Source organism: Rhineura floridana, chromosome 19 (genome assembly GCF_030035675.1).
Source record: "Rhineura floridana isolate rRhiFlo1 chromosome 19, rRhiFlo1.hap2, whole genome shotgun sequence".
Lineage (NCBI taxonomy): Eukaryota > Metazoa > Chordata > Lepidosauria > Squamata > Rhineuridae > Rhineura > Rhineura floridana.
The window spans coordinates 27058948-27085331 of record NC_084498.1 but is presented as its reverse complement, the minus strand read 5'-3'; the positions used below and the strand labels follow the sequence as shown (position 1 = coordinate 27085331).

Below are 26384 nucleotides of genomic sequence, written 5' to 3'. Positions count from 1 at the left end.
AAACCATGATAGGATAACTTCTTCACTTCCACCCTCCAATCGTCTCCCGCGATTCCTGGCTGCGCCCGCCGCTCCCCTCCCAAGCCCCTCCCCTCACTCCTAGGCACGACGCCGTTGCCATGGCAGCCAGTGGGCGGACTAGGCCGAAGCCGCGCCGATGCCGAAGCCGCCGCTTTCGCCGGTGCCCGAGCAGGAGACTGATGTCGGGGACCGGCTTCCTGGTAGCGGATCCGCCAACGACGTCCGCCTGGCCGGCGCCTCCGAAGGCTCAGCGGTGAGAGAAACGGCGAAGGAGACCTGTACGGTCCGGAGGAGCGGCAGGAGAGAAAGGCCCGAGTGGCTGGTGGGCGGGGACTGACATGGCCCCGGGGAATTCTGGGAGTTGTAGTTCTGGGAGGGAGGCGGAGCTTGTGGGGGCTCATGCAGCGGCGTTCTTTCAAGCAGGGGTGCTAAAACTAAGCAGCTAGGAGAGGCCCTTAAGCAAAATAACAACACGGCATTTATATTGCTCTTGGACTGTAGCTCCTATCTAGCATAGCCTGGGGTGAGGGATGATGGGAGTTGTAGTTTAGCAACATCTGGCGGGCCACAGGTGCCCCACATCCTTGCTCCAGTTAGGGCTGGTGCTAGAGGGCGGCCAGGTTGGGCCCTGGCTGAGGGCCCCTGGAGGGACCTCCTTGGGGTGGGAGGGTGGAGCTCCCGTTCTGTGATCCATGGCAGCGTCAGGTCCTGCAACCCGACCCTGGCATGGAGAGTGAGCTCCCAGGCACGCCCCTCAATACAGACAGCGTAGGCTTAATAAGACCACACGCGCACCCCACCTACCTCTCCCATCAGTGTGAATGCCGTGCATGCTTGCCATCACCCAAGATGGAGGTGGGGGCTTCCCTAAGGGGCTAACATCCCCACCGCCATTTTGGTTAATGGCAGGCATGCGTGCATGCCATTCACATGACATGAGAGGTAGGTGGGGCACACAGGTGGGCTTAGGCTATGGCATCACAGGCCTGGGGCCCAAGGACCCAGTTATGCCTGGTGCCAGCCCTGAAGACAGTGGCTCCCCAACTTCCCCCCCCATGGCCCACTTGAAAATTGCTGAGAGTCTTAATGTTTTGCCTGCCCGTCATAGCAGCTGTAATTCCACAGGATCCAAACTGTAATACAGTAAAATACCATACAAGTAATAAAAGAAGTAACAGAAATAGAATTAAAAATCGATATGAATATTCAGTGTGATGGATGTGCTGCCTCCCATGTTCAACTGCAGATCCACAGACAAGCTGTGCCCGGGCCACCTGAATGATGCTCGTGGAGCACACTTTGGGAACCCCTGCTCTGGAGCAAGGGCAGGCAATGTGGCATCCACCATATGTTGCTGGACTCCCAATTTCCATTATCCCTGACCATTGGCTACAGGGCTGGCTCCAGGCATGCGGGGGCCCTTGGGCATCAGCTTGCCCTGGCCCCCCAGTGGGTGTACACGCACGTGCCCCCCACGGCCCCCTTACCTGTCTATTCTTTACCATTGCCCTTAATGAAGATGGCGGCCGCGGTTTCCCTAAGGGGAATAAAGCCTCCGCCACCATCTTTGTTGATGGCACATGTGTGTGCTACGTGCGCACATCTCTGCCATCAAGTAAGATGGCGGCAGCGGCTTCAGTACCTTAGGGAAGCTGCGGCTGCCATCTTCATTAAGGGCAATGCTAAAAAGCCGGCTGACAGGTAAGTGGGGGGCGTGGGGCGGCGCGGATCACGGAAGCGGAGCAGAGGGCCCCTCAGGGGCCCCTCAGCGGCTCCTGTAGCTCCGGGGCCCTCGGGCCAGTGCCCAACCTGGCTGCCCTTTAGAACCAGCCCTGATTGGCCATCTTGGCTGGGGCTGATGGGAGTTGGAGTCCAACAACATCTGGAGGGCCATGGGTTCCCTTCCCCATCCTGGTGCCTTCCACATGTTTTGGACTAATCAGTTCTAGCCAGCACAGCCATATGATGCTGATGGTAATTGCAGTCCAAAAGATCTGAAGGGCATCAGGCTGGGGAAGGCTATCTTAAAGCGCTGCCAATATTTGTATTTCCAGGCATTAACAGGCATGTTTATTCATTATTTTATTTATTTATTTATCATTTTATTTATATCCCGCCCTTCCTCCTGGCAGGAACCCAGTTCATCACCTTCCAGAACATGATAAGACTTTTTCAATATGTCTTGATGGAAACCACGATCGCACCCACTTGTCCTGCTGCGATAGTTCTACTTCAGCTATTTGTTGTCATTTTTAAACCAGCTTCCTCCTTATTTCTCAGGGTTTGGGTAGGGGGACTTTGGCATGACTGCTTTCTCAGGGTAAACATCTGTGTACATGCACACACATCTGGATAATGTCTTTCCTCAGACTTTTGCAATGCCCGCTGGGGAACCCCAGAACGTATTTGAAGAACACGATGCCTGTCACACAGAGAACGCTGGGAATGATTCTGGAGAGGAGGCCGAGGATGATGATGATGATGATGATGCAAAGGATGAAGGCTGGGACACAGACCTTGAAACAGAAGGTGTGGCGTAAAGGAGGTGACTAATCTGTGACCCTCCAGGTGTTATTAGGCTGCAGCTTCCATTGTCGTGGACCATTGGCTGTGCTGGCTGGGAGTGATGGGAATTGTAGCCCAACAACATCTGGAGGGCACCATGTTGGCTATTTCTGGCTTACAGGTTACATGCCAACAGCCCCCATGGTTTAGATGAAGGGTATGCTGTCTCTGAGCATGGTAGTTCTCTTTGTAGCTATTATGTCAGTCTTTTTATTTATTTATTTATTTATACCCCGCCTTTCGGCCAAAGGCCCTCAAGGTGGCTTACAAAGAAAAATAAACACAGGGATAAAATACAATAAAAATACAATAAAAACAATATAATTAAAAAAAACAAATTAAATAACAAATAACATTATCATAATATTGTTAATTAAAGGCACGGGAGAGCCCAGGGTTAGCTAGCTGTGAAAATAGACCGTCAGAGTATTTACATAATACACAAAAAGCCACATAAGGCTCAGATTTGCAAAAATCAGTCTTCGCAGACTTTTTTGAAGAGCTGCCTCCAGTACTCTTCCCAGTTGCAGTTCTGGGTTAGCACAGTTGACTCCTCATCCACAATCCCCTGCTGGTCATACAGAGCCCGTTGTTCCTGGTCACTTAGTACTGTATACACCTTGCCCAGGATCTGAAAATGCAAGGTGGCCGTCTCTTTATTGGCGGGGTCGGCGCGGTCCGGATGCACCGGCAGCGAGACCTTGTGGTAGCCACGGCGGATCTTGTCCGGCGAAGCCTCCCGCCTCACCCCCAGCACCTGGGACAGGTCGCCGGCGCCGAAGGCCCCGTGGCACAGCTCCAGCAGCCCCATCCTTGGGCGAAAACGCTCCAGGACCCGCCGCAGGCCCAGCAACGTTCAGGGTGACTAGCGCGCTCCGTTTTCCTGTCGGCCACCTGTCTTTGGCGTGCCTGTCCTCCAAGAATTTGCACTGTGATTCTTAAGGCCACAGCGACCTTGGATGTAGAAGGGCCATGACTCCATGGCAGAGCAACTGCTTTGCATGCAGAAGTTCCTTAGTTCACTCAGGTAGGACTAGGAGAGACTCCTGCTGGAACTCTGGAGAGCTGCTGTGAGTCAGTACAGACAATACGGAGCTAGATGGACCACTGGTGTGACTCAATATAAGGCAGCTGCCTCTGTTCCTATGCATTTACTGCAGATGTTTAAATAGGCTTGGCTTACAACTAAATATCTTTCTCGATTTGGAGAAAGCTGATTTTTCCCTCCCTGTGTCTTTGACCTTTTTTCTTTCTCTCCTGATGTTAGCTTCTAAGACACCATACGATCCAACAGGAAAAGCAAAATACCTTAATGCCTGCCAAATGTACGGCGTCGTTCCCACCTCTTATTTTTTACGTCACATGAAGAATTCTGAGCTGACCCTGAAGCACCACGGCCTCGGACCCAAGGTAGCCTTGCTTTGGCCCCCCAGAAACGCTGCCCTTGGGTAGGGAGGGTTAATTTAGCAGCCTCTCATACTCGGTGCCCTTAATTAAGCTCCTGTTCTCTCAGCCCAGCCCATCTCTCTTCCTGTCCTCGCTTTCCATCTGCAGTGTGGGAATAACGATACTGACCTTCTCTACAGGGTTGTTGCACGGATTACTAAGATAAACATATGCAAGGCATTCTGTGGAACTGCTGATTCTTCTTCTTATTAACACTGTTGATTGATGATGGTGATGATTTATTAGACCTGTTAGTCACATGTTATCCAAAGGTCTCCAAGTGACATACAACATAAACATAAATATATTATACTGCTAAAAAAATAAATACAAAATGCCTATCATTCATTAAAATATATATCCATCCACCCACCCCACCACCATTATCATCACAGTCTATCAAAAGGCCAGGGAAAAAAGGCAAGTGTTTACCTGGGGACGAAAAGATGTTAGCGAAGGCGCCAGGCGGGCCTCACTGGGGAGAGCATCCCACAGAGGGGGAGCCACAACTGAAAAGGCCCTTTATTTGATATTAGGGATTTATATGCTGCTTAAAATTCCCTGACAAAATGTCAAAACACAATAGAACAGGTTGAAACATAAAAAATAGACTAAAAACAATACAATCCCTAGGAGCAGCATAAAAACAAGATGTTTGGCCCTGAAATGAAATCTGGGTAGGTGCCAGGTTAGCCTCCTTAAGGGGAGGATTCCACGACTGGGGTGCCACCACTGAGAAGGGCTCGTCCCTGGTAGTCATCCACCATTGCTTGGATGGTGCAGGAACCTGGAAAGATGCCTGTGATGAAGGTCGTAATACTGCCATCCCGACCTGGTGCCCTTCAGGCTGTGGCTCCCATCAGCCCCTGCCAGCGCATTCATTTGTGAGAGACAGGGCAGCTTGCTGGTCTAGATGGGCTCTTGGTCTGACCCAGCATAGACAGTCCACATGTTTCTTCACTTTTCCCTCTTCCTTTTTCCAGGGGACCAAAGCTCTGGCTCTTTCTTTGGCAAACAACACGTCCATTGTGAAGTTAAACCTGTGTGACAACTGGCTGAACGGCGATGGAGCAACTGCGGTGGCAGATATGTTGAAAGAAAATTGTTATATTTCAGGTGTGTGCCTTAATGTGGTTTCACGGAAGCAAAAGGGCAAAACAGAGTCCTTTTTAGAGTCCAGGAGATATTGGGTGGCTTGCTGCTTGCTTGCTTGGTAGAGATGAGTCGGGTGAGGAGATTTTCTTTGAGGTATTGTCAGTGAGATCAGTTATTCTGAGGTAATGTCTGTTCAAGGGGTTGGCAGAAGGACAGGGCATTGTGGAAGAGGCCCGAGAGGGATTTTTATATATGGGGTCAAGGCTAAAGGTCAATCTTCTTCCCTCTCAGATGTTGATTTATCAGAGAACAGACTCAGAGTGAGAGGGGCCAAGGCCCTGTCTGCTATGCTTCGGGAAAATGCCACACTTGTGACCTTGAAGCTCTCTGGAAATGAACTCGACGACGCCGCGGCCAAGCACCTGGCAGATGCCTTCCTGATCAACAACAAAGTGGAGTCCCTCGATCTGAGTCACAACATGCTTGGCGAGCCGGCAGGTAAAGCAGCTTCTCTGGCGAGGAGGAGACCGAGCCGCCTTTGCCAACCTGGGGCATGAAAAATAAGCTAAAACAGCAAATCTACAAAAGCAGCATAAAAAAGCAGTAACAGAATAGCAAGAATGCACAGATGAACTAAAGCAAAAAAGCCTGAGGAAGTGGTCTTCGACTGGCAGCAGAGCGACATCAGAGTGGGTGCCAGGCAAGCCTCCCTTGGCGAAGGGCCCAAGGTCAGGGGGCTGCTACTGAAAATACCCTCTTTCCCCTGTAACCTTCAAGTGGCAGGAGGATCTGGAGAAGGGCCTCTGCTGACCATCTCAAAGAATGGGGAAACAGATGGCCCTTCAGGTACCCTGACCCCCAAGCCTGTGCAGGAGACCTTCCCAGCAGATTCTGCATGCCTCCCTTTCCTCCTGGTTGGACAGCCCTGGGAGCTGCCCTCTCTTTCCCAAAGAGCAGAGAGCCAAAGCCCACAAATTCCTTCTCGGCTCTTTGCTCCATGCCTGCCTCTTCCTGCAGGACCCTTTCTCTCAGCTTGCGGTTCCTTCCGGGCGCATTCTTTCCCTGTCTTCTCTTTGGGGAGAAATATCTGTAGTATGGGGGAGATTGGGTCACCGTGACTTCCTGTTGTGAGGCTCCACCGACGCAAGGCTCTTTAAGTCGGGGGCTTGGGGGGGGGACAAGATCAGAGGGGTCTTCTGGATGCTGCAGACTCTCTTGGCCCAAGGTTTCCATTGCCCTGACCTTCCAGGCCATTTCTTGTGCTCCACAACCTTTTCCTCCCCCTGTATCTGTCCAGGTGAGGTTCTTGGAGCAGCAATTGCAGAGAACGTGGGCCTGAAGGAGCTCAATCTCAGCTGGAACTACCTCCGGGGCCACGGAGCAGTTGCTGTCGCCAAAGGCTTGGGGGTAGGAACTGCTGTCTTTCCAGAACTTCCAAACTGGGTAGCTACAGTTGCAAGGTCATGGGAGACGTTAGGGCCATAGCTCCATGTCAGAGCATCTGTTTGCATGCAAAAGGTTTAGGTTCAGTCCCCATTGCAGGTAGGACACTTCTCAGAGTTCCCTGGGAAGGGAGATTGCTGGTTAAACCACTCAGAATGGTAGCTCTGTGAGGGCAATAAGGGTCTCCTAACAGCTCTAGTATGGCACAGTGGGGAGGAGAGCCTGGCTGGGAGTCCAGAGTCTGTGAGTTCAAATCCCCACTCGTGTCTCCTGGGTGTCAAGGGCCAGCTAAAGATCATCCCCACAGTGAGTGGCTCAGGGGTCACGTGCCCTGCCACTTGTGCAGCCATGGGCAAGCTGCATAGTCCCAAGGAGCCCAGTTGCCCCCCAGCTGGCAGTTGTGGACAAGGAAGGGGCTGGCTGGTGCAGGTGTGGCAAGCTGAGTAGGCCCTAGCCGTGGCACCATTCCCAGGAGGTGGGGTGGGCGGAGCTTGCGATCAAGCCCCGCCTCCTCGTGTGTCATGTCCACCTAGTGTTGGCCCCTGGGCCTTGGAGATTTCCCCAAAGCTTTGCTAAGGCTGCCTCCCTCCTTCCCTCCTTAGGCAAACATATTCCTTCGCATGCTGGACCTTTCCTACAACGGCTTTGGCAATGGTGGGGCTGCTGCCCTGGGCGAGGCCCTAAAAGCCAACAACGTGTTGGAAGTGCTCAGCGTGAGGTAACGGTGCTGCACGTGGCTCGACTCTGATGTTGGGCATATTTTCTTCCCTAAAAAGGAAAGAACGCAAAGGCAAAAGGCTTAAGAGGGTTTTCTCCCTTTTTCTCATCAGGAATAACCGCGTTTCCCTGGAAGGAGCCCTCTGCCTGGCTGTGGGCCTGAAAGAAAACAAGACCCTGAAGAGTCTCAATGTAAGTGGCTTTTTGGAGAGAACCAGATCTTGTAAACGCAGGGATGGGTGCGATCCTGTGGCCTTCCTGTTGTTGGTGGACTCCAGTTCCCATCAGCCTCAGCCAGCATGGCCAGTTCTGAGGGAGGATGGGAGTTGCGGTCCTGCAACATCTGGAGGGCCACAGGTCACCCATCCTTCCTCCGCCATAAACACCCCAACATGCTTCTCTTCTGTGATCTGCAGATGTCCAGGAACCCCATCCAGAGCGAAGGCTGCATCGGGATTCTCAAAGCCATCCGAGCAAATCCTGGTGCTGCCTTAGAGGTCCTGGATTTTTCCGTAGGTATCGGTGGGTGGGTGGAAGAGGGGGGGGGTCTTTCTGCAGTACAGCAGGCCAACCTTTGCGAAGCTGGTGTCCCCCAGGTGTTTGGACTACAACTCCCATCAGAAAGGGGTCTGTTGCACAAGACCACCTAATCGACTATAATTGCGCAACCTGCGCTTGCCGGTGTGTGATTGAATCCCACCCGCAGAATAGCAAGAGGAGGCTGGCTGGCTTTCCGTTTTGTCTGAGACAGCTGGGTGGAGGCTGGAATTGGGGATAAGGTCCCCCTCCCCTCTTCTGTGAGAATCATCCCCCGTCCGCTTATGGTGTGGCGATTGAGGGGGTGACTTTTCTCCCTCTTCAGGAGATCATTGTGAAGCAGGACTTTGCAGGAGTTTGCGATGCGGTCCAGGACACTTTCCCGAGCCTTCAGATCAAACACGACGGAACCAACCGCTTGTTCAGGACAGACCTGTCAAAGGTGCGGAAAGCAAATCCACTCTAGGTGGGCAAGAAGGTCTTTTCCAGTGGCGTTGTTGCCCTTGGTCTGTGCTCATTCATCCACCTGTCGTCTCTGATCAAACAAGTCTTGCAAGCTTTTGTTGTGTTTAAATAAATGCAAAACCTGTTTGACCCCAGATGATGGAGGGACAAAGAGTCACTCTGCCCTCGGCACACCTTCAGTGCTATGAAAAAACTATCCTTTGTCTCCACGCAAGCCCCCACCCCTCTAGCAAAATCCCCAGCTGGAAAAAGAATTAGGGGGAAATGATCCAAATTATGTTTTTTTCCCCCATCAGCATTTCAGTTGTTCCCTGGACAAGTTTCTTTGCTCACTAGAAGATCCTTGGGTGGTGTAAGCTAGCATCACAGCATCAAGATTTGAAGGGGATAGTCCCTTTGAAAGATCTGTAGGTCTTATTTGGTTAACCTGACCCATCCCCAATTTTAAAGGACAAAAGTCCTGTTCGTGCAGTGGTTCTTAACCTTTTTTGGGTCATGAACCCCTTTGAGAATCTAATGAAAGCCATGGACCCACAGAAATAACTAACTAAATGCAACTCATATTTTTGCATTGAAAATTGGTTTTTTGGGGGGCCTGGTTCATGGTTAAGAACCCGTTTCAATGGGTTGTGCCTTCCAGCTCAGTGTTCCTGACACTTCTCTGCGCTCGGGCTTCCACAGCTGGCCCTGGGATGCCACTTCCCACTTCTACAGACAAGCACTGGGGGCTTTAAAGTCTGGCTTTAAAATTCCCTGGCCTGAGCCTCCCTCGTAGTTCTGCTCCCCAAATGCAGAGGTTGGTTAGATTCCAAGGCTGGATCTCAAGGCTTTTCTCAAATGGGCAAGAGTCTGACTCTTCTGCTTTGTAGCTTCTCAGCTGGTGAAATCCACTGGAACAAGCATCAGTAAGGAGGATTGCTGCTGACTTTGGGCGTCCCTCTTTTCGTAGGTTTCCTAAGAAGATGCCCCAACCCTGGATGGCCCTGGGGAACCGCTCGTATTCCCTTTTTGGCTACCTGTACGATGAGAGAGGAGCCTCTGCTGTCCCTTCTACAGACATTCAACCGGCGGGGAGGCCTTGTCGTCCCTCCCCATCCATACTCTGTCTTGCTTCGTCCTCGCATTTAACCCAGCATTTTCCAAACGTAGTGCCTGTTCACACCGACCTTTATATTCCAGATTAAAACTGGAGGTGCTTCACTCTAACTCCCCCACCCCCAGCAAGGGCTAATGTGTAAGAATTGAAAATAGAAATGGACTGCCTTCAAGTCGCTCCCGACTTATGGCGACTGGCACATAATTAAATGATAGAACTCATTGCCACTGGTTGTGGTGATGGCCATTACCTTCAATGGCCATCTGAAGGGGATTAGATTAATTCATGGAGAAGGAGGGTCTGTTGGCTGGGATACATAAGATGAGCCTCCATGGTAAGGAGCAGTATGCCACTGAATCCCAGCTGAGGCTGATTGGAAGGAGGTAAGGACCGAGCACAGCAGATAGCCTCTTCTGTGTGAAGGTTGGTAGTGGTTGAGCCACCTGCTTTGCATGCAGAAGAGGGCCGGGAGAGACTTCTGCCTGAAACCCTGCAGAGCTGCTGCCAGTCAGTGTAGACAGTACTGAGCTAGATGGACCAAGGGTCTAACTTAGTTCCCCCATGTTCCTATGAGAAGACAATTTGCAGCTCATGGGACTGTTTTCATGATTTTATTTTCTCTCTCCATATTCATGCCTTCAGGCACAAAGTTTGGAAATTACTGGTTTAAAAACCTGCCTTCCTCAAATTTTAAGCCTGTTACTACTTGAACCACACTCTTTGCACGTTTCCTCTTGCATAGTCTGCACAACCCTCCTCTGAACCCCGTCCAGTTTGTCAATATTCGACATCTGTCATGTGCTGTGGGGTTTTGAGGTTGAGCTGCTGGCTCTGAGAAAGGGGAGCCCAGCCTGGAGTTTTGCAGAGGTGAAATTCACATCCTGTTTTGAAACAACTAGCTAAATCTTTGGGCCTCTTGTCCTCCTTGGAACGGAGCACCCAGAAGTGCATCCCTAGTGAAGCTTTGGCAGAGGGATTTGCTGCGCAGCACAAGAGTGGGGATCCTGTGGCTTTCTAGATGCTTTTGGACTGCATCTCCCATCGTTCCTGGCCATTGGCATTATTGGGCTGGGGCTTCTGGGAGTTGTAGTCCAAGAGCATCTGAAGGACACCAGGTTGGCCATCCCTGTTGTAGCCAGTCAGACCAGGAAACCATCCAGTTCACTGCTGTCTTCCTTGACTTCTTTTGAGCGCCATCTCTTGAAATCCTTTTTTGTAGTCGCTCCCTTCCTACAGAACGCTCTCCCCAGAGAGGCCCATCTGGCACCATCTATGTCATCATTTTGGTGCCAGGCGAAGACTCCACTCCCCCTATCCCCAGACATTTGGGCATCACCGATGATTGGACCTTTTTCTTTTCTTAACTCTGATGATGTATTTTTACCATTGTCTTTTAGTTTTGTTGTAAATCACTCTGGGACTTTTTGCTGTGAGAAACAATTCGTAAATGCAATAAACGTGGCCTAACCTAATTGTAGACGATGGAGATTGCACCCTGAATACTTACAAGTGCAAATAAAAGTGCCTGACAACTGCTGTGTTGCAGAATGCCTCTGAACAATTTAAAGATCTACTTCTGTTACGTGCGGGGAAAGCTTCCACTTGGGAAAAGATTTAAATATAAAATATTTGTTTCTACTTATGAAAGAGGTGCTCTCTCTGCCTCTCTTTCATGCATATCCTTCCTGCTTTAATTTCCTGCGAGTCTAAAACTGGTTCTTTGGAGGTGTTTCCAAGTTGGCTTGTTTTGTACGGAAGTGCAACCTCAGCACGGAGATGCTGGTTCAGACTACTGTGGAATGACCCAGTGGGATGCTGTGCAGGACCCTGCCTTGGTAAAGTGTGGGGCAAGGTCATCCTCTGGGCTTGGGATTTGTTTTGGTGGGGAGGGGGAGGACTAGAAGTGGGTGTTGCTGTGGGAAAGGTCTTGCTGTTAGCGCTGCAGCCTTCTTGGCTTGTGGAAAAATAACGGCTCTCTTCTGGGAACAGCCTAAGGTAGGCCTGGGGAACCTCCGTCCTCCCCACAAGCCAAATGCAGCCCTCCAGGTACCTTTTTCAGGTGTCTGGAGTTGTGATAATGCTGCTCCTGCTTGCCAGGATTAAAAGATTGCATCTTTCTTTAGCAATCTCTGGATTTTGGATAGCTGGACGGTAAACTAGGTTGTGTACACCCCATATTTTTAAAGCATATTTTTATTATATATTATTTAATTTATATCCCGCTCTTCCTCCAAAGGAGTCCAGGGCAGCGAACATGGCACTACTAAAACAATACAATTACAACTTGTAGAAACAGTTTAAAACTCCTGAAAGCAATTGCCTACTCTCAAAATTAATAATTTTAGGGGGCGACAGGAACTGTAGTTTGTAAAGGGTGCTGGGAATTGTAGCTTCCCAGGATTCCTTGGGGGGAAAATGTGTGTGCTTTAAATGTATGAGGTGTGTGCAGCCCTGTTGTACAAAGGGGAGAGTCGCATCTGCCTCCCGCCTTCTCCTTTTTGCCTCTGGCCCCTCCCATCACTGGCCCGTGGACTCCAGAAGGTTGCCCATGAGAGGATGTGCCCTCCAACTGAAAAAGGTTCCCTATACCTGATGTAAGAGTGGCATGTTACGAGCATAAAGTCGTCATCATCACCACAACTCACAGCCAAGAGACAACACATCTTTATAGTGCATGGGCTTATTTGCCACAAGCTGTTGTGCGCGGAGCAGAGTTGCAGCCTGACGGGGAGACGAGGTAGCAATGAGGGCAATTCCCCAGCTGCTGCAACAAGCCTAGCGATGGGAGCAAGTGAGCTCAGGACACAGAGCGAAATGACACGCTGCATATCAGAGATTCACTGGCAGCCGGTGGTGGAGGTACATATGATAAAACCTCCCATAAGCAGCCACACGACCTTCCTCTGTTGATGGCAGAGAGTGACGAGAGGCCTTTCCTTGCTGGGGACCGGGATCTCATCACCAGCAATCTGCAAGAGGAAAACCCTACCGGAGTGTTAGCTCCTTCCTTGCTTCTCAGGAGTTCTCTTGGCCCTTAGCTGTTTCTTCCTGCCTTCACCTGCCCCGACTCCTGAGACAGCAGAAGTTCCAGCAGTGAGCGGCCGGAGCAGGGCGACTGACACCCCCTGACGGCAACATCAGGTGGTTGCAGAGGAGGGCCCTGTTACCGCTATTTGGAATGGACAAGACTGGCTTTTGGAATCGACTTCTGCGGCAGCCGGATGCAAATGTGCAGTGTGCAAACCTCCTGAATTAACTGGAGCAACATCCCCTGTGAACATAGCCTGACAAAGTGGGTCAGGAGGGGCAGTTGTGCTTGGATTTATGTTGAGCTAGTTGAGTGATTACTCGGCCACGGAAGTGAGATTCCTCTGAGAAGAAAGAATACAGATACAGGCCCACTCGAGCAGAAAGGTGACTCAAGTCCTGGGCCCCGCGGCCTGTGCTTTGGCAGGAGATTTCAGCCCTGAGTTGGCGTATGGCCCAGTGGGTGGCAGTGTAAAAATACATTTAAAAAAGGTCATGCAGCCTTTGCCTGCCTGGTGCCCTCCAGCTGTTTTGGACTACAACTCCCATCAGCCCCTGCCACCACGGCTGTTTTGGACTACAGTTCCCATCAGCTACAGCCAGTACAACCAGCCGGCTGATGGGAGTTGCGGTCCATAACAAGCTGCAGAGCACCAGGTTGGGAAGGCTGAGCTAATGTTTTCCTCACTTGGAGAGAACAGAATAAAACATAATTAGATTCTTCAGAAGGACTGAAGAGTGCAGTCCTAGCCATGTCTACTCAGAAGTAAGCCCCACTGAGTTCAATGGAACTTACTGCCAAGTCAGTGGGCTTTGGATAGCAGCCTAAGCGAGTTAACTGCAGCAATTCCCAAGCTCTGCACTATGGAGTAAATTAACAGAAAACAAGTGGCCAATGAGGCCGATGTGCTATTTCTACCCACAGAGGAGGTGCCCCGCTGGATTTCTTTACGAGTCCCTGCTCTGGCCTTGCCTTCTTCCTGTGAGCCTCACAGACTCCTGCTGAGTCTCTCTGCATCAGATGTGATTAGATTGCTTAGTCCAGGTGTGGGGAACTTTGGCCCTCCAGATGTTGAACGACAGCTCCCATCCACCCCAGCAAGCAAGCGTGGTCAACAGCGAGGGATGATGGGAATAGTCATCCTGCAACATCTGGAGGGCCAGAGGTTCCCCACACCTCGTTAGTCCCCATTGCCACAGTTAAATTGCAGAGGCCAGCCCAGAAGAATGCCTGATGCAGAAAGCGAGGGGGTCTCTGCAGACAGGCATTTATTTCAAAAGCTTGTTTCAACAGTCCCTTTCCATAGGAATATTTCCAGACTGGCCATTCCTCATTCTTACACACACTTAAAAGCAAACTTTCCTAGTGTAAAAAAAAGCAAAGGGTGTTTCCAAATTTAATTCAGGGAAAATGCGTCTCAGCTATTGGAAGTGTGGGGAATACTTGCGCTATCACCAGCAGTGTCATCTGCCCGGGGCCTGTTAAGTCCACGCTGCCTCTGGCCTCCTGCGAGGGAAGAGTCAGTTATCAACTGCTGAAAACCGCAAGGGGCTATGAGAAATGGCTGGCTGCTGTGACGTGGCAGAATCCATGCTGACCAACGTTTCCCAACCGGGTGCCTTCCAGATGTTTTGGCTTTCAACCGCTGATGGCAGCTGCGGTCCAGAACACCTGGAGTGGTCCAGGCTGGCAAAGTCTAATGCAGGCAAAGCCTCAAGGGCTGCGGGGTGGTGGCGCCTTGCCTCAAGGGAGCAAGGGTGAAGTTGCAGCCACATGCTGGGCAGTGAGGATGATCTCTGGGGCTGGCCCAAGACATGGCTGGCTGGCTGCTCCTTTACTGCCAGGCCTTCTGAGCCATGGGGCCAGGACATTCTGTTGCCTGGGTGGAATACCCAAATGGCACCCTTCTCCCCCTAGCTAACAAGGAGCACAACACAGTCATGCTGTGCAAGGCCCCATGCACTGAAGGGGAACTGTGCAAACCCCTTCATTTCAATGGGCCTGATCAGCAGAACTGTAGGCTTTTCCCTCCCATTTCCCTCTGTCCCCCTTACCCCTCAGATTTTTGCCACCCGAAGGGGTATCGTCATCTTTCACTGAGAACAAGGCTGCCTCTGCTCAGTACAGCTGCATTGTACATCTCCACAGATCCTCTCTGTGCCTCTGAGAGCCTCCCTGCAGCACAAAACAGTCCCACCAAGCAGAGTACACCTGAGCTGTAGAGCCCTTTTTATGCTGTCACCTGCTACAGGGTGATGAAATCTATCGCAGGCTTCTGGCAACCTGGCGCGCTCCACACCTTCTGGACTACAACTCCCAGACCAAGCATCATACGGCTGTGCTGGCTAAGGGTGATGGGAGTTGGAGCTGCGTATCCCTTGCCCCCCCTTCACATGAGCCCATCAAACAGGAGTCTTCCTGGGATTTTATAGGCTGAGCCACCCCAAAATAAACTAAACAGGCTGCCTAGAAAGGACTGCGGCCATGCTAGGGCAGGGGCGCAGAGGAACATGAAGATAAACAGCAAAGTATGACAATGGTCCCCCACCATCACCCGCAGCGGGTTGATGACAGAATGGGAGAGACTTGCTGCTGCTCAAAACCCAGTTCCAAGCCAGAGGGTAGGACAGATGGGGCCGTTTTCAAGGGCATCCAGCAGTTAGATGGGTCCAGCTTTCCTGCACAGGAATGGGGGCCAATCAGGCAAGTAGAAGCAGCGGATCTCTTCTCACCAGCGGGAACCTGCCACCCCCAAAGTCTGGATCGGGCAAGGGCTCTTCTGTCTGCCCAAACACTGGAGAGCAATGGGGTAGGCTGAGTGGGGTGGGGGACACAGGGAAGGGTCTCCTCTCCAGTTAGGCCTCTCCCCATCACCTCCTTGCTTCCTCCTCTCCGGCCGTTTGCTCCAACCCCTGAGATGGCTGAGTGCTGGGCTGCACAGTCTGGACCGTCTCTTCGAGGCTGCCGCTTGGGAAAATGACGTAGCGGGCACTGACGGTGTGCGTCTGGGAGTCCCGCAGGTTCTCTTTGCTGTGCCAGATGCCGTAGCCAAAGTAGACCAGCAAGCCTGGAGCCAGACAGGAAGAGTCAGATCAGCAGGAGACCCTTAACTTCAAACCCAGCACCGCAGGCCGAAATGCTCCAGTTATCAAAAAGGGTATGACAAGACGAAATTGCTTCATCAGCCATTTGAAGTGCAAGGAAAGATGCTTTGATCAACAGACTATGCTAAGTGACCAGCATAGGAACAGAGGGAGCGGCCTTAGTATACACTGAGTCAGACCACTTTGTCATTTTAGCTCAGTATTGTCTACACTGACTGGCAGCAGCTCTCAAGGAGTTCAGACGGGAGACACTCCCAAACCTTACCTGGAGATGCTGCCGAGGACTGAAGTGGGGGCCTTCTGCATACAAAGCAGATGCTCTGCCACTGAGCTACATCCCTTCCCCAGGAACATAACTGTCTGATCACGGAAAAACGTTGGATCCTAAGCTGTGCATGCCAGTTCTGAAGGCAGATTAGTTTTTTGTTTTTAAAGTGGCACCATCGTGACATTTATTCCATCTGTGGAGTCTGTGCGCCTTGAAGGCCTGCAAAAAGCATCTGCTCTCTTTGAGAGAATGTCTAGTGCACTGACATGCTGATGACCCAAGATTTCCAGGGGGTGTCAGTAAATTTATACCATTAAGCAAATCGGGATGGATTCAGAGGAGGGAAGGAAGGCTGATTCTTAGACTGCTCTGGGAATTGTAGCACTGTGGGGGGAATAAAGGTCTCCTAACCATTCTCAGCACCCTTCACAAACTACAGTTGCCAGGATTCTTGGGGGGGGGGGTCGGGTAAGCCATGACTGTTTAGAGTGTTATAACACTGCTTTAAATTTATAGTGCAGATGGGGCTTGTCTCTCTGCTCTCCCCCATCCACCCACACTGACAGATGCAAAATGTAAATGTACTGCCTTCAAGTCGATTCCGACTTATGGTGACCCTATGAATAGGGTTTTCATGAGGCTGAGAGGCAGTGACTAGCCCAAGGTCACCCAGTGAGCTTCGTGGCTGCATGGGGATTCGAACCCTGGTCTCCCAGGTCGTAGCCCAACACCTTAACCACTACACCACACTGGCTCTGACAGATGCAAAGAAGAATACAAATTAACGCCCCATCCTTTATGCCAAACAAGCCAGCCGTTTCAACTCTGTATAGATTGAATGAGCCAAGGGAGAGACTGAGTATCCCAAGGACTTCTTTGAGTGCGCTGTCTAGGATGCTGGTCCCATATTGGTGTTTCGAAGGACACCTCCCCTCTCCCCCCCTCCGCTGCCCCATTTGTGTTGGCCCCCATTTCTTTCTAGGGGTCTCTCTCTCTCTCTCTCTCTCTCCCTCCCCTCCTCTCTCTGTCCCCCTGGCGATTCCCCAAACTCACCTGCAATCAGCCACACAGAAAACCGCACCCAAGTCATGTAGTTGAGTTTCAGCATGAGGTAGATGTTGATCAAAATGCTCAATGCTGGAGTCAGTGGCACCAGAGGCAGCTAAAGAGGAAAAACACAGGAGCAGATGAGGCCAGGGAGATGGAATGTACCAGTCAGTGGCCTAACCTGCAGGGCTGGTTGAAAGAAACACACACCCCTCCCCCCATGCTATGGTTGTAACCTCTTTCAATGTGTGCGTTGGAGGGGGCAAAGCTGACCTCTGCCCCAGACTCTTTGCATCCTTTGGATGGCATTAAAAGAGGATTAGACAAAGTCATGGAGGATAAAGCTATCAACGGCTACCAGCCATGACGGCTCTGCTCTGCGCCCTCTACAGTTGAAGACACTATGGAGGAGCGAGTGTTCTTGCGCTCAGCTCCTGATTGCTGGCTTCCTATTGGGGCACCTGGTTGTTCACTGTGGGAACAGGATGTGGACTAGGTGAGCCATTGGCCTGATCTAGCAGGCTAGCTGAGGGCTGTATCCAAAGCTAGGCCTACTCAGAGTAGACCTGCTGAAGTTAATGGGCCTGACTAATTTAGGTTCATCAGTTCCATGGTGTCTGCACTGAGCAGAACTTAGTTGCATTGAGTACAACCCTAAATGGCCAGCGACGACTGGCAGCTACCAGCAGCATTACGCATCACAATTCCTTTGGCGAGGATTGAAAGAGACTGTGCAGCAGCTGGAAGGCAGTCAGTAAAAGAGACACGTGTCTTGAGGTTTTGTAGGTGGCCAAAACAAGTCATGGGACCAGAGAAAGGATCCTTTCTGGGCTCACAGACACATTTGGAAAAGTAAGAAGCTGTCACGGCAGGCACTGCAAAATACCCATTTCATAGAAGAAACCTTGTCGATGCTTAGAATCGTCCCCCCCCCCCCGCAAAACAGGCAGAACACATGCACACACTTCAAAACAGAACACAGACAAGACAAAAAGAGAGAGGAGGCAACCCCCCAAAAGCAACCCCTCCCCACACATTTAAAAAAAATATTGGGAGGAGCAAGGGGCCTTCATGGGTGCCAAAGCAGGCAACACTCCCTAATATCCACTTTCGTGTGCTGTTTTCACCAGTATTTCAATGCACACTTTACCCTAGGATATGCATTTGTGTACACATTAGTTGGGTGGAGAGCTGCATTGCAAAATTTGGCAATGTATGAATTGTGAAGAATGGCTGCATTTTGTACATCGTTGCGCACCACCCCAGAGCAGTTCAAGACTTACAGGAGTTCCTGTGCTTACCCAGGATTTGGTTTCCTTGGAAAGAAGGTTAGCAGAGACTATGGTGTCTTATAGGATATATGGTTTTTATTTACACATACTCACAACCTGAGTTTAAGAGGGAGGGGATCACAGCATTAACAGCCCAATAGATCTGGCTTTTCCATCAGGCTTGTAGGGATGCACCCCAAAGCCATGGTGCAGAAAGAAGTGTGTCTCCCCAGTTCCCAGCTTCTCCAGACTAACTCTCACACAGACACACAAACCTCTTCCTTGCTGGGAGAGGGGAGGCCTCTCTCCTGAAAGGGTTCTCATGGCCCACATTGCTCTCTCTCACACGCTAATGAAGACACGACAGACTTGGCTGAATCCCTTAACTTATGAATGGAACTAGTCTGACCTGTAGAGCAGGTTGCTTCTTTTGCAGATCCCAAATCAGAGGCTATCAAGAGGATTCATAGAAATCACCCATCCCACCCCAGACCCCACAAATCCCATAACAATATTGTTTTGCAAAGGGCAAATTAGGTCAGCTTGCCTTTCAGTGCAAACTAAAACTGAAATTCTCTCCCATGCCTCACCTGGAATGTCTGGGTGCTCTGCTGTTGCTCATGAACACTGATGAGGAGCAAGCTGAACACAAGGGCCAGGCTGAAGAGGAGGATCAGCAAGGTGTAGCTCCAGGTGGGCAGGTGAAGCTGGCTCTGCCCGAAGACCAGGATCAAGGACAAGCAGAGAGCAGACACCATGAGAATGACCACGGCCACCGTGACCACTTCGCCAGGGTAGAAGTCAGCCAGGAAGCCCAGGTAGGGTTCAAAAGCAGCCTTCAGCTGTCCTCCCTCCCTCTTGCTGTTTGCTTCCTCCTTGCCCACCAGGTGTAGCTTGTCAGAGAAAGATTCGTATTCCTTTGGTTCCGCGGCATGGATGCTCTCGGCGGACGTCGGGGCAGTGGCCTCGCTCCCCACAGGGGGATTGGGAGCCTCCGCCTTTGGACGCTGGAAGCGCAGGATGATCACACTGGCGGCCACAAAGGTGTAGGCCAAGAGGGTGCCAATGGATAAGAACTGGACCAGGGCTTCCAGGTCCAAAGTGAGGGCCAGGAGGGACATGAGGATGCCGAACACCACAATGGCCACGACGGGGACCTGCGTCCGGGGGTGGACGTGCGAGAAGACCTGGAAGAAGAGCCCGTCCTCAGCCATGGCGTAGACAATTCGGGGCAGGGAAAAGAGGTTGCTGAGGAGGACAGTGTTCATTGCTGGAGAGAGAGAAAGGACAAATGGAAAGGGCAGGCGAGTCAGAGAGGCGTTCTGTATGGCAGGCAGCCCTTGCTGGAAGCTGCTTGAGGAGGACAGCCTGACTGCAGAGGGAGAGACCGGAAGATCTGCCTGCTGGATCAGGCCAAAGCAGAGAAGTCGCTCGCTCCCCATGGCTTCAAAGTGGTCCATCGGCTGCTCTGCCCCACATGGGGAAATGCCGTTATGGGCCAGAGCAGCCTCCATGTGAGGTAGGGGGCCTGGTAACCTTAGGAACACTAGCAGCTGCCTCTACTGAGGCAGACCACTGGCCTACCTAGCCAAGCATTGTCTACACTGACTGGCAGCTGCTCTCCAGCGTTTCAGGCAAGGGTCTTCCTTTCTCAGCCCTACCTGGAGATGCTGCCAGGGATTGAACCCGGGACCTTCTGCGTGCAAGGCAGATGCTCTAACCACTGAGCTATGGCCCCTTCTGCAGTCAACCTTCATTGCCCACAGAGGAGATGAGGAAATGGGGAAAGGGGAAAAAGGGAAGGGGGTGGGGAGGGAAAGGGCCGGTGGCACAAACAAGGAAGCTTCCTGAGTTTAGGGCAAGGGGTGGAGACCCTCAGGCCCAGGGGATGAATGCAGCCCCCCAGGCTTCTCTAAGAGGCCCTCAGTCTCTCCCTAGGCCATGCCCCTCACTGGCCCTGCTTTCCACCCTCTTGGAATGGTTTTGCCTGGCTGGCACGTGACCTTGAACCCTGATCCAGGCCTGGTCTGTGTGCAAGCCTCAGTCTGCGGAACTTGCCCTTTGACAAGTACCACGCTGCATTTGTTCTGCATTTGTGAGGAGTCATTCCTTGACTGTGGCAGCCCCCAGAACTCCCCGACTATTGACCTCAGGCAGGCACCTTCACTATACTGTTTTAGGTTCTGTTTTGACAAGCCTCTCTGGACATGTGGCTGAGTTACATTTGTTTGAAACATTTTATTGATTTTTACCTTTATTTTTAAGGATGATTTGATGTATATTTGTTTTGAGTTGGTTTGCAGATTTTCATCATGTCTTCTGTATAGTTCAATCTGTATATATTGACTCTTTAGTGTCATTAGCCCTGTGGAATGCTCTGCCAATACAGATTCAGCAGGCACCTTCTGTTCCGGCTTTTTAGATGCCTGCTGAAAACTGCTCTATGCTGCCAGGCTTAGGCAGGCAATGGATAACATACCTTTCTGCAATAGTCAATCACTTCTGGTTTTAATTTTTTCTCATTATTATTATTAATTATTATTAATTTCATTTGTCGGTTGCCTAATACCTAATGGTCTCTAGGCAACATATTGCCAACCAAAAGGAGAGGGTTCCTAATGCAACCACAAAGTACACAGAAAAAGTCACTACCCAAATTTGCAAAGGAAAATGAAAAGCACTGTGGCACGCAGCTGAAATGAAAACTAGCAAAATAATAAAAATGAGCACAATGACTGCGAATCACAGAACAGGTAAATATACTGAGAGGCCCAAAACATCGGACCTGAAACAATAATATGTAACAACACAAAATGCTGCCACAGCGGATACAGTAACATGAAAATATACAACGATGACAGGCAATGGAAATTGACACAAGAATACAAAGGTAACAGTTATTCCAGATTGTTAAACTGTTTCGGTGCTTCTTCAGACATTCATAACACTCAAATTTCATTTTCCTTTGCAAATTTGGGTAGTGACCTTTTCTGTGTATCTTATTTATTTATTCATTTATTGCATTTGTATACCGCTCCATAGCCAAAGCTCTGTGGGTGGTTACAACAGATTTTAAAATGTTACCATATAACACAAATTTAAAAACATACAATTACGGTTTTACTGTATGTCTACATATGTATGTGACTGTTGTAAACTGATTTGATTTTTGTTAGTGAATAGCGGCATGCAAACATGTTTAAATAAGTAAATAAATAATAAAAAAATAAAATACAACTGAATGCACAAGAACCTCAGAAGAGCCTGGCTGCAGCTGGATCAGCACAAAGGGGCTCGTGTAGTCCAGCATCCTGTTCTCACAGTAGCCAATCAGTTGCCCCAATGGCAAGAAGGCCACAAACAGGACCTGAGACATTCCACCTAATATATAATTGATTTTTTTTTAACAAGTGGTTTATAATTTTTTATAAATAAATAAATACTATCCATCCATCCCCTTGACTTCCGTCTGACTGGAACACAGCCTACTTGGCAAAGGTAAGAGTCCCATCCATTGCTCTGCCCACAACTGGCATGTGGCCTCTGGAAAGTTGTGCATGAGAGAATGTTGCCCTCGGGCTGAAATAAAGCCCCCCACCCCTGCTTTAGGGAGCGTCCGCATCCTGGGACGCAGCTCAGACTTACCACAGATGGAACCGGCCGCCACGATGAAGCCAGCCCAGGAATAGCCCCTCTTGTAAAAGGCGTCGGCCAGGGCAGAGTCAGGGTCCAAGGAATGCCAGGGCACCATCAGCGTCAGCACCATGGAGACCAGGATATAGGCCCCGGTGGCAAGGCTCAGAGAGATGGCAATCGCCCTCGGGATGGCCCTCTGTGGGTTCCTGGCCTCCTCGCTGCATGTGGCTATCACGTCAAAGCCCACAAAGGCATAAAAGCAGGTGGCCGAGCCGGCCATGATCCCTGAGAGGCCAAATGGGGCAAACCCCCCTTCGGCGGCCCCCCAGTTTTGGGGCCTGGCGAGAATGAATCCCATCACGAGGATGAAGAGGATAACTCCAATGCTAACTGCAGAGAAGAAATGGTTGAGCCAGGAGGAGACCCGGGCGCCGAAGGAAATGAAGGCTGTGGCAATGAGCAGGATGCCAGAAGCCAGGAAGTCTGGGTAATGGGCCAGGAAAGGGATGTGCCAGGTGCCCACGTGGGTCTCTGTGAAGTTCTTGATCCGGTGGTCAAATATGGAGTCCAGGTAGCCGCTCCACGCTCTGGCCACGGCCGCCCCGCCTATCATGTACTCCAGGATGACATTCCACCCAATCAGGAAGGCCCAAATCTCACCCACAGAGACGTAGGTGAACATGTAGGCTGAGCCTGTCTTGGGCACGTGGGCGCCAAACTCGGCGTAGCAGAGGGCCGCCAGCAGTGAGGCGATGCCAGCAACGATGAAGGAAACGACGATGGCAGGGCCCGCTGTCTCCTTAGCCACAGTGCCCGTGAGGACGTAGAGGCCAGAGCCCACCATGGCCCCAATGCCGAGAAGGGCCAAGTCCACGGTGGTCAGGCATCGGTTGAAGGAGGTCTCCATCATGTCGTCCTCCAGGGTCTTGACCCGGTTGAGCTTCTGGCAGAAGCGGGTCAGGTCTGCCGAGCTAGGCAGGCGGCTCGCCATCTTGCGACGAAGGGTGAGGGCCTTTTCCTCCAGCAGGTTCAGTGGGAAGGCAGCACAGCCTCTGGCTTCTGGTGAAAAGCAAAGAAGATAGGGGTCATGAAAGCAGGCCTGCCCATCAGGACCAACCTGTACAAGCAATCTACATTCCAGTCTGGGTGGAGGGGATCAGTCACCCACAGGAAGGTACCTGGCTCTTCCTCCTATTGTGAATGGGAGTGAAAGTATACGATGTTCCCACAGAACAGGTTTAATTTTCTTTTTTTAAAAATTCCTGTTTGATAGTCTAGATGTAGCCATTAGATGTTCCCCATGGCATTTCCTCCCCCCCCCCCAAGCTGGTGAAGCAAGACCCAGGAGAAGAGGAGGGACAGATTCTAACTCAGGTTGAGCTGGGCATCACCAAGGACTGAACACATGGAAATTATTTCGATAGCACGGCTTGGCTTGGGGATGTGCCAACAACAGCGTAACTGTGCAGCCCCCTCCCCAGTCATTTGCCACTACACCCCCCATGCACCAGGGACAACAGAGAAGGGCTCCCAAGTCTTTGAAACAGGCCCAAGGTGTTTGGGTGCCCAGAGCAACATCCCCAAGAATTCTCTAAAATGGACAGACAGACGTTCACACATGCCAATGTCCCACTCTCCCTTTTAAATCTCCTCCTGTGGCCTGGAGACCAGCAGATGGGCAACTAAAGTGGGCTGCTGCATTGCTGCAAAAAGCACCCTCTCTCCTCCCACCTCCCAGTTATGTACTGCTGAATACTCTTTTTTTTTTTTTTACATGCTCTGTAATAACCTGTCCTGTACCGGCCATTAAACTTTCTTTTTCCGAGTATCTCTTAGCTGTTTAGGAACACACACTGCTTTGGAAGCCATTGCACTCCCTTACTTGGTGTTCTAATATCCAGATGCATGTGACATTCCCCTCCAAGAGACCTAACTCCTACAGGAGAGAGACAAAGGGCTGTAGCTCAATGGGCAGAGCCTCTGCTGTGCATGCAGAAGGTCCCAGGTTCAATCCCTGGCAGCATCTCCAGGTCGGGCTGGGAAATGTCTCCCTCTCTGGAGGGCTTCACAGTTCTCATATTGCTTCAAAAAGTGCAAAATTCATAGATTTGGCTTGAAACGCAAACTGAATCAAAACTCTCACCCATCCCTAGCATATGTGTATATGCATGCCTGGGGCTGTGTGGATATTAGAGGTCACGAAGGGACCACTCTGACCTGTGGTACACAGTCAATGTCACATTGAGTTTGGCCCTAGACCAACAATGGTCAACCCCCCCCCAAACCCAGTTAGGTAGGCAGCACTGGGGCTTGTGCCCACTGGGACTGGTGGGGCAGAAGTCAGGGAGCCCAACTGTAGGCGGAGCCAGAGCCAGTGAGAGGCGGAGCCAGAACCAATGACAGGTGGAGCCAACTAATTCTCAGTTTGTCCTGTCCTCCTCCCTGCAGAGTTCTCCAAGGGGCAACCCTGAGACTGCAGGGGGGGGGATCTGGCAGGTATTGCCACCCCCTGGACTGGTTGTAAGTGGCAAGGAAGACAGGTGAGGGCAGGTTGGGGTGAGTGGGGCTCTGCCCTGTTTGCTCTAACTGATGGGCCTCCTTTCCCAAAGAGAGGACTGCTGGGGCTCAGAGCTGCCTGGAGCTCTTGCCTTCTTCCCCAGAAGCCTTCCCTTTAACCTCAGATGTGCAGAGTGCTCCTGGCTGCCGCTCATCGGCATGGACAGGAATGGAACTCTGCATAGGCTCAGAAACTCTGCTTTTCCCACACATGGCAGCCGCAGGGGGAAACTGAGGGTTTGGATCACAAATTTCAGGGCAGGGGAGGCAGCAGCAGAGCCTCACCTTGGCTCAAATTAAGGCTGATGTGCTGAACTCTGGTGACAGGGAGGGTGTCTGGGGCCATAAATTATGGGAGTGGAATGAGGAAGCAAGGGGAAAATGATAATAATAATATCATCAACAACCGGTTGTATCCAATGGCGAGTCCTACTCAGACGAGACCCATGACTCACTTGAGTCCCTTAATCTCAGTGGGTCTCCTCTGAGTAGGACTTGATGGGAAAAAGCCCAAGAGCCACCACCACCGTCATTCTCCTTGACACTGGATGGAGGGGAGCGGGAGGGGAACGGGGCGCAGGGGGGCTCGGGCAGACAACTCCCCCCGGATCCAGGTCTCCCTCTGGCCAGGCAAAACCACCCCGCAGACCCGCCCGCTGCAGGCAGCGAAAGGCGGCCGCCTCGCTCAGCACCTGCCCCGCCCGGACAGCTCCGCAGTCCCCAAGGGCCGCCCGGCAGCGCCCGCGCTTGCAGAAGCTGCGCCTGCGACGGCTCGGGGGAGGGGGGCGCCCCTGGCACGAGGCGGCTGCAGAGCAGGTGTCCGGCCCGGCTCTGCGACCCGCCCCGGGGCCCTGCTCACCTGCCGGCTGCGGCAGCAGCACCCCGGGGCAGGAGGCTGCAAAGCAGGCGCCTGGCCCGGCCGGGGGGCGTCGGGCTCTCCGCTCAGGGCCCCGCCACCCCCTCTCGCCACCGCCACCGCTCACCTGCCAGGCTGGCCCAGGCTCCCTCCCGGCGGGGCCTTTCCTGCTCGGCGCCGCTGCGACACGGCCCGAGGAGCGCCAGCGGGGGAGGGAGCACAGAGGAGCGGCTGCCCGGCTGCCCCCCCGCTGCCCGGCCACGCCCAGACGGGGCTCAAGGAGGATGCTCCAAGCAAGGGGGTGGGGCTTGCAAAGAAGGGGGCAGATCTCCTGGGGGGGGCTCTGCCAACGCGGGCACTCTCCTTCTTCCACCCCCTCTCCAAGCAGACTCTCTGCCGGTGCTCGCAGCCACCTTCCCCAGGGCTTCTCGCCTGCAGCTAGAGGCAGAAGCCCAACCGGTGCGGCTCTCCCCTCTCTCTCTACCCAGGCTTGGCCTCAGGACGAGTTAAGGCTGCAGTCCTGAACCCCCCTTACCTGCGACTGTCAGCTCCCCTGGTATTCAACAGGGCCTCACGTCTGCGTAGACGTGTTTGGGACTGTCCTGCCTGTAGCAACTGGGCGGCCTTTGGGTTTCCTGAAATGCCCCCGAGCGGAGCAGTCTTAAGCAGGTCTACTCAGAAGGAAGCTCTGCTGGATTCAGGTGAGGGCGCCTATTTGCAGGACTGGAGCCTCAGGCTGCAGTTCAGTAAAGCGAGGAAAGGACAACCTGTCCTATCGAAGTTTTGCTGTTGGGGAGGAGGGGTTTTGGCACTTTCCCGCTGTAGATGGAGTGACCAGTTCCTTTTGTTTGCTTTTCAAGCTTTGGGAAGAGGATCTTCTAGCTCAAAAGACATTTTGGCAAACAGGAACTTTCATGATGAAACATGGCATCCTGTGAGCTCCGTTGTGAATTTTTGCCTTTGGAAGGAAGTGGGCACAGTAATAAGATTGTCTTAATAAACTTTGCATTGGTGCAACCTCTAAAATGTGATAGTTTTTAAAAGATCCTTTATTTATACATGCCTATTGCTTGTTGGCTAGAGCTGGGGCTCCCAAACTGTAGCCTGGGAGGTCCTTTCAGGTGGGCCATAGCGTGCCTGTGAAAAGCAGCCGGCATCGTGCCTGTGAAGGGGGCGTGCTGGTGTAGGGCTTTAAATATTTACACTGATTTTTAATTGTATTTTATTGCTTCT

General features: G+C 51.7%; 2 protein-coding genes across 2 annotated transcripts; one reads left to right on the top strand and one right to left on the bottom strand.

The window, feature by feature from the left end:
• Positions 1-156: 156 nt before the first annotated feature.
• LRRC74B (leucine rich repeat containing 74B) lies at positions 157-10905 on the top strand. The gene is made up of 11 exons (XM_061602627.1): positions 157-274; positions 2391-2550; positions 3854-3996; positions 5016-5148; positions 5419-5625; positions 6425-6534; positions 7173-7288; positions 7401-7479; positions 7704-7799; positions 8150-8266; positions 9239-10905. Exons 1-11 carry the CDS (start codon positions 158-160, stop codon positions 9245-9247), a joined length of 1287 nt encoding a protein of 428 aa, XP_061458611.1. The 5' UTR covers position 157; the 3' UTR covers positions 9248-10905.
• Positions 10906-12033: 1128 nt separating this feature from the next.
• Positions 12034-25678, bottom strand: SLC7A4 (solute carrier family 7 member 4). Its single transcript, XM_061602316.1, has 5 exons — positions 25279-25678; positions 21749-22798; positions 18694-19373; positions 16839-16947; positions 12034-15480 (listed from the first exon to the last, which is right to left on the bottom strand). Exons 2-5 carry the CDS (start codon positions 22728-22730, stop codon positions 15284-15286), a joined length of 1968 nt encoding a protein of 655 aa, XP_061458300.1. The 5' UTR covers positions 22731-22798; positions 25279-25678; the 3' UTR covers positions 12034-15283.
• Positions 25679-26384: the final 706 nt, after the last annotated feature.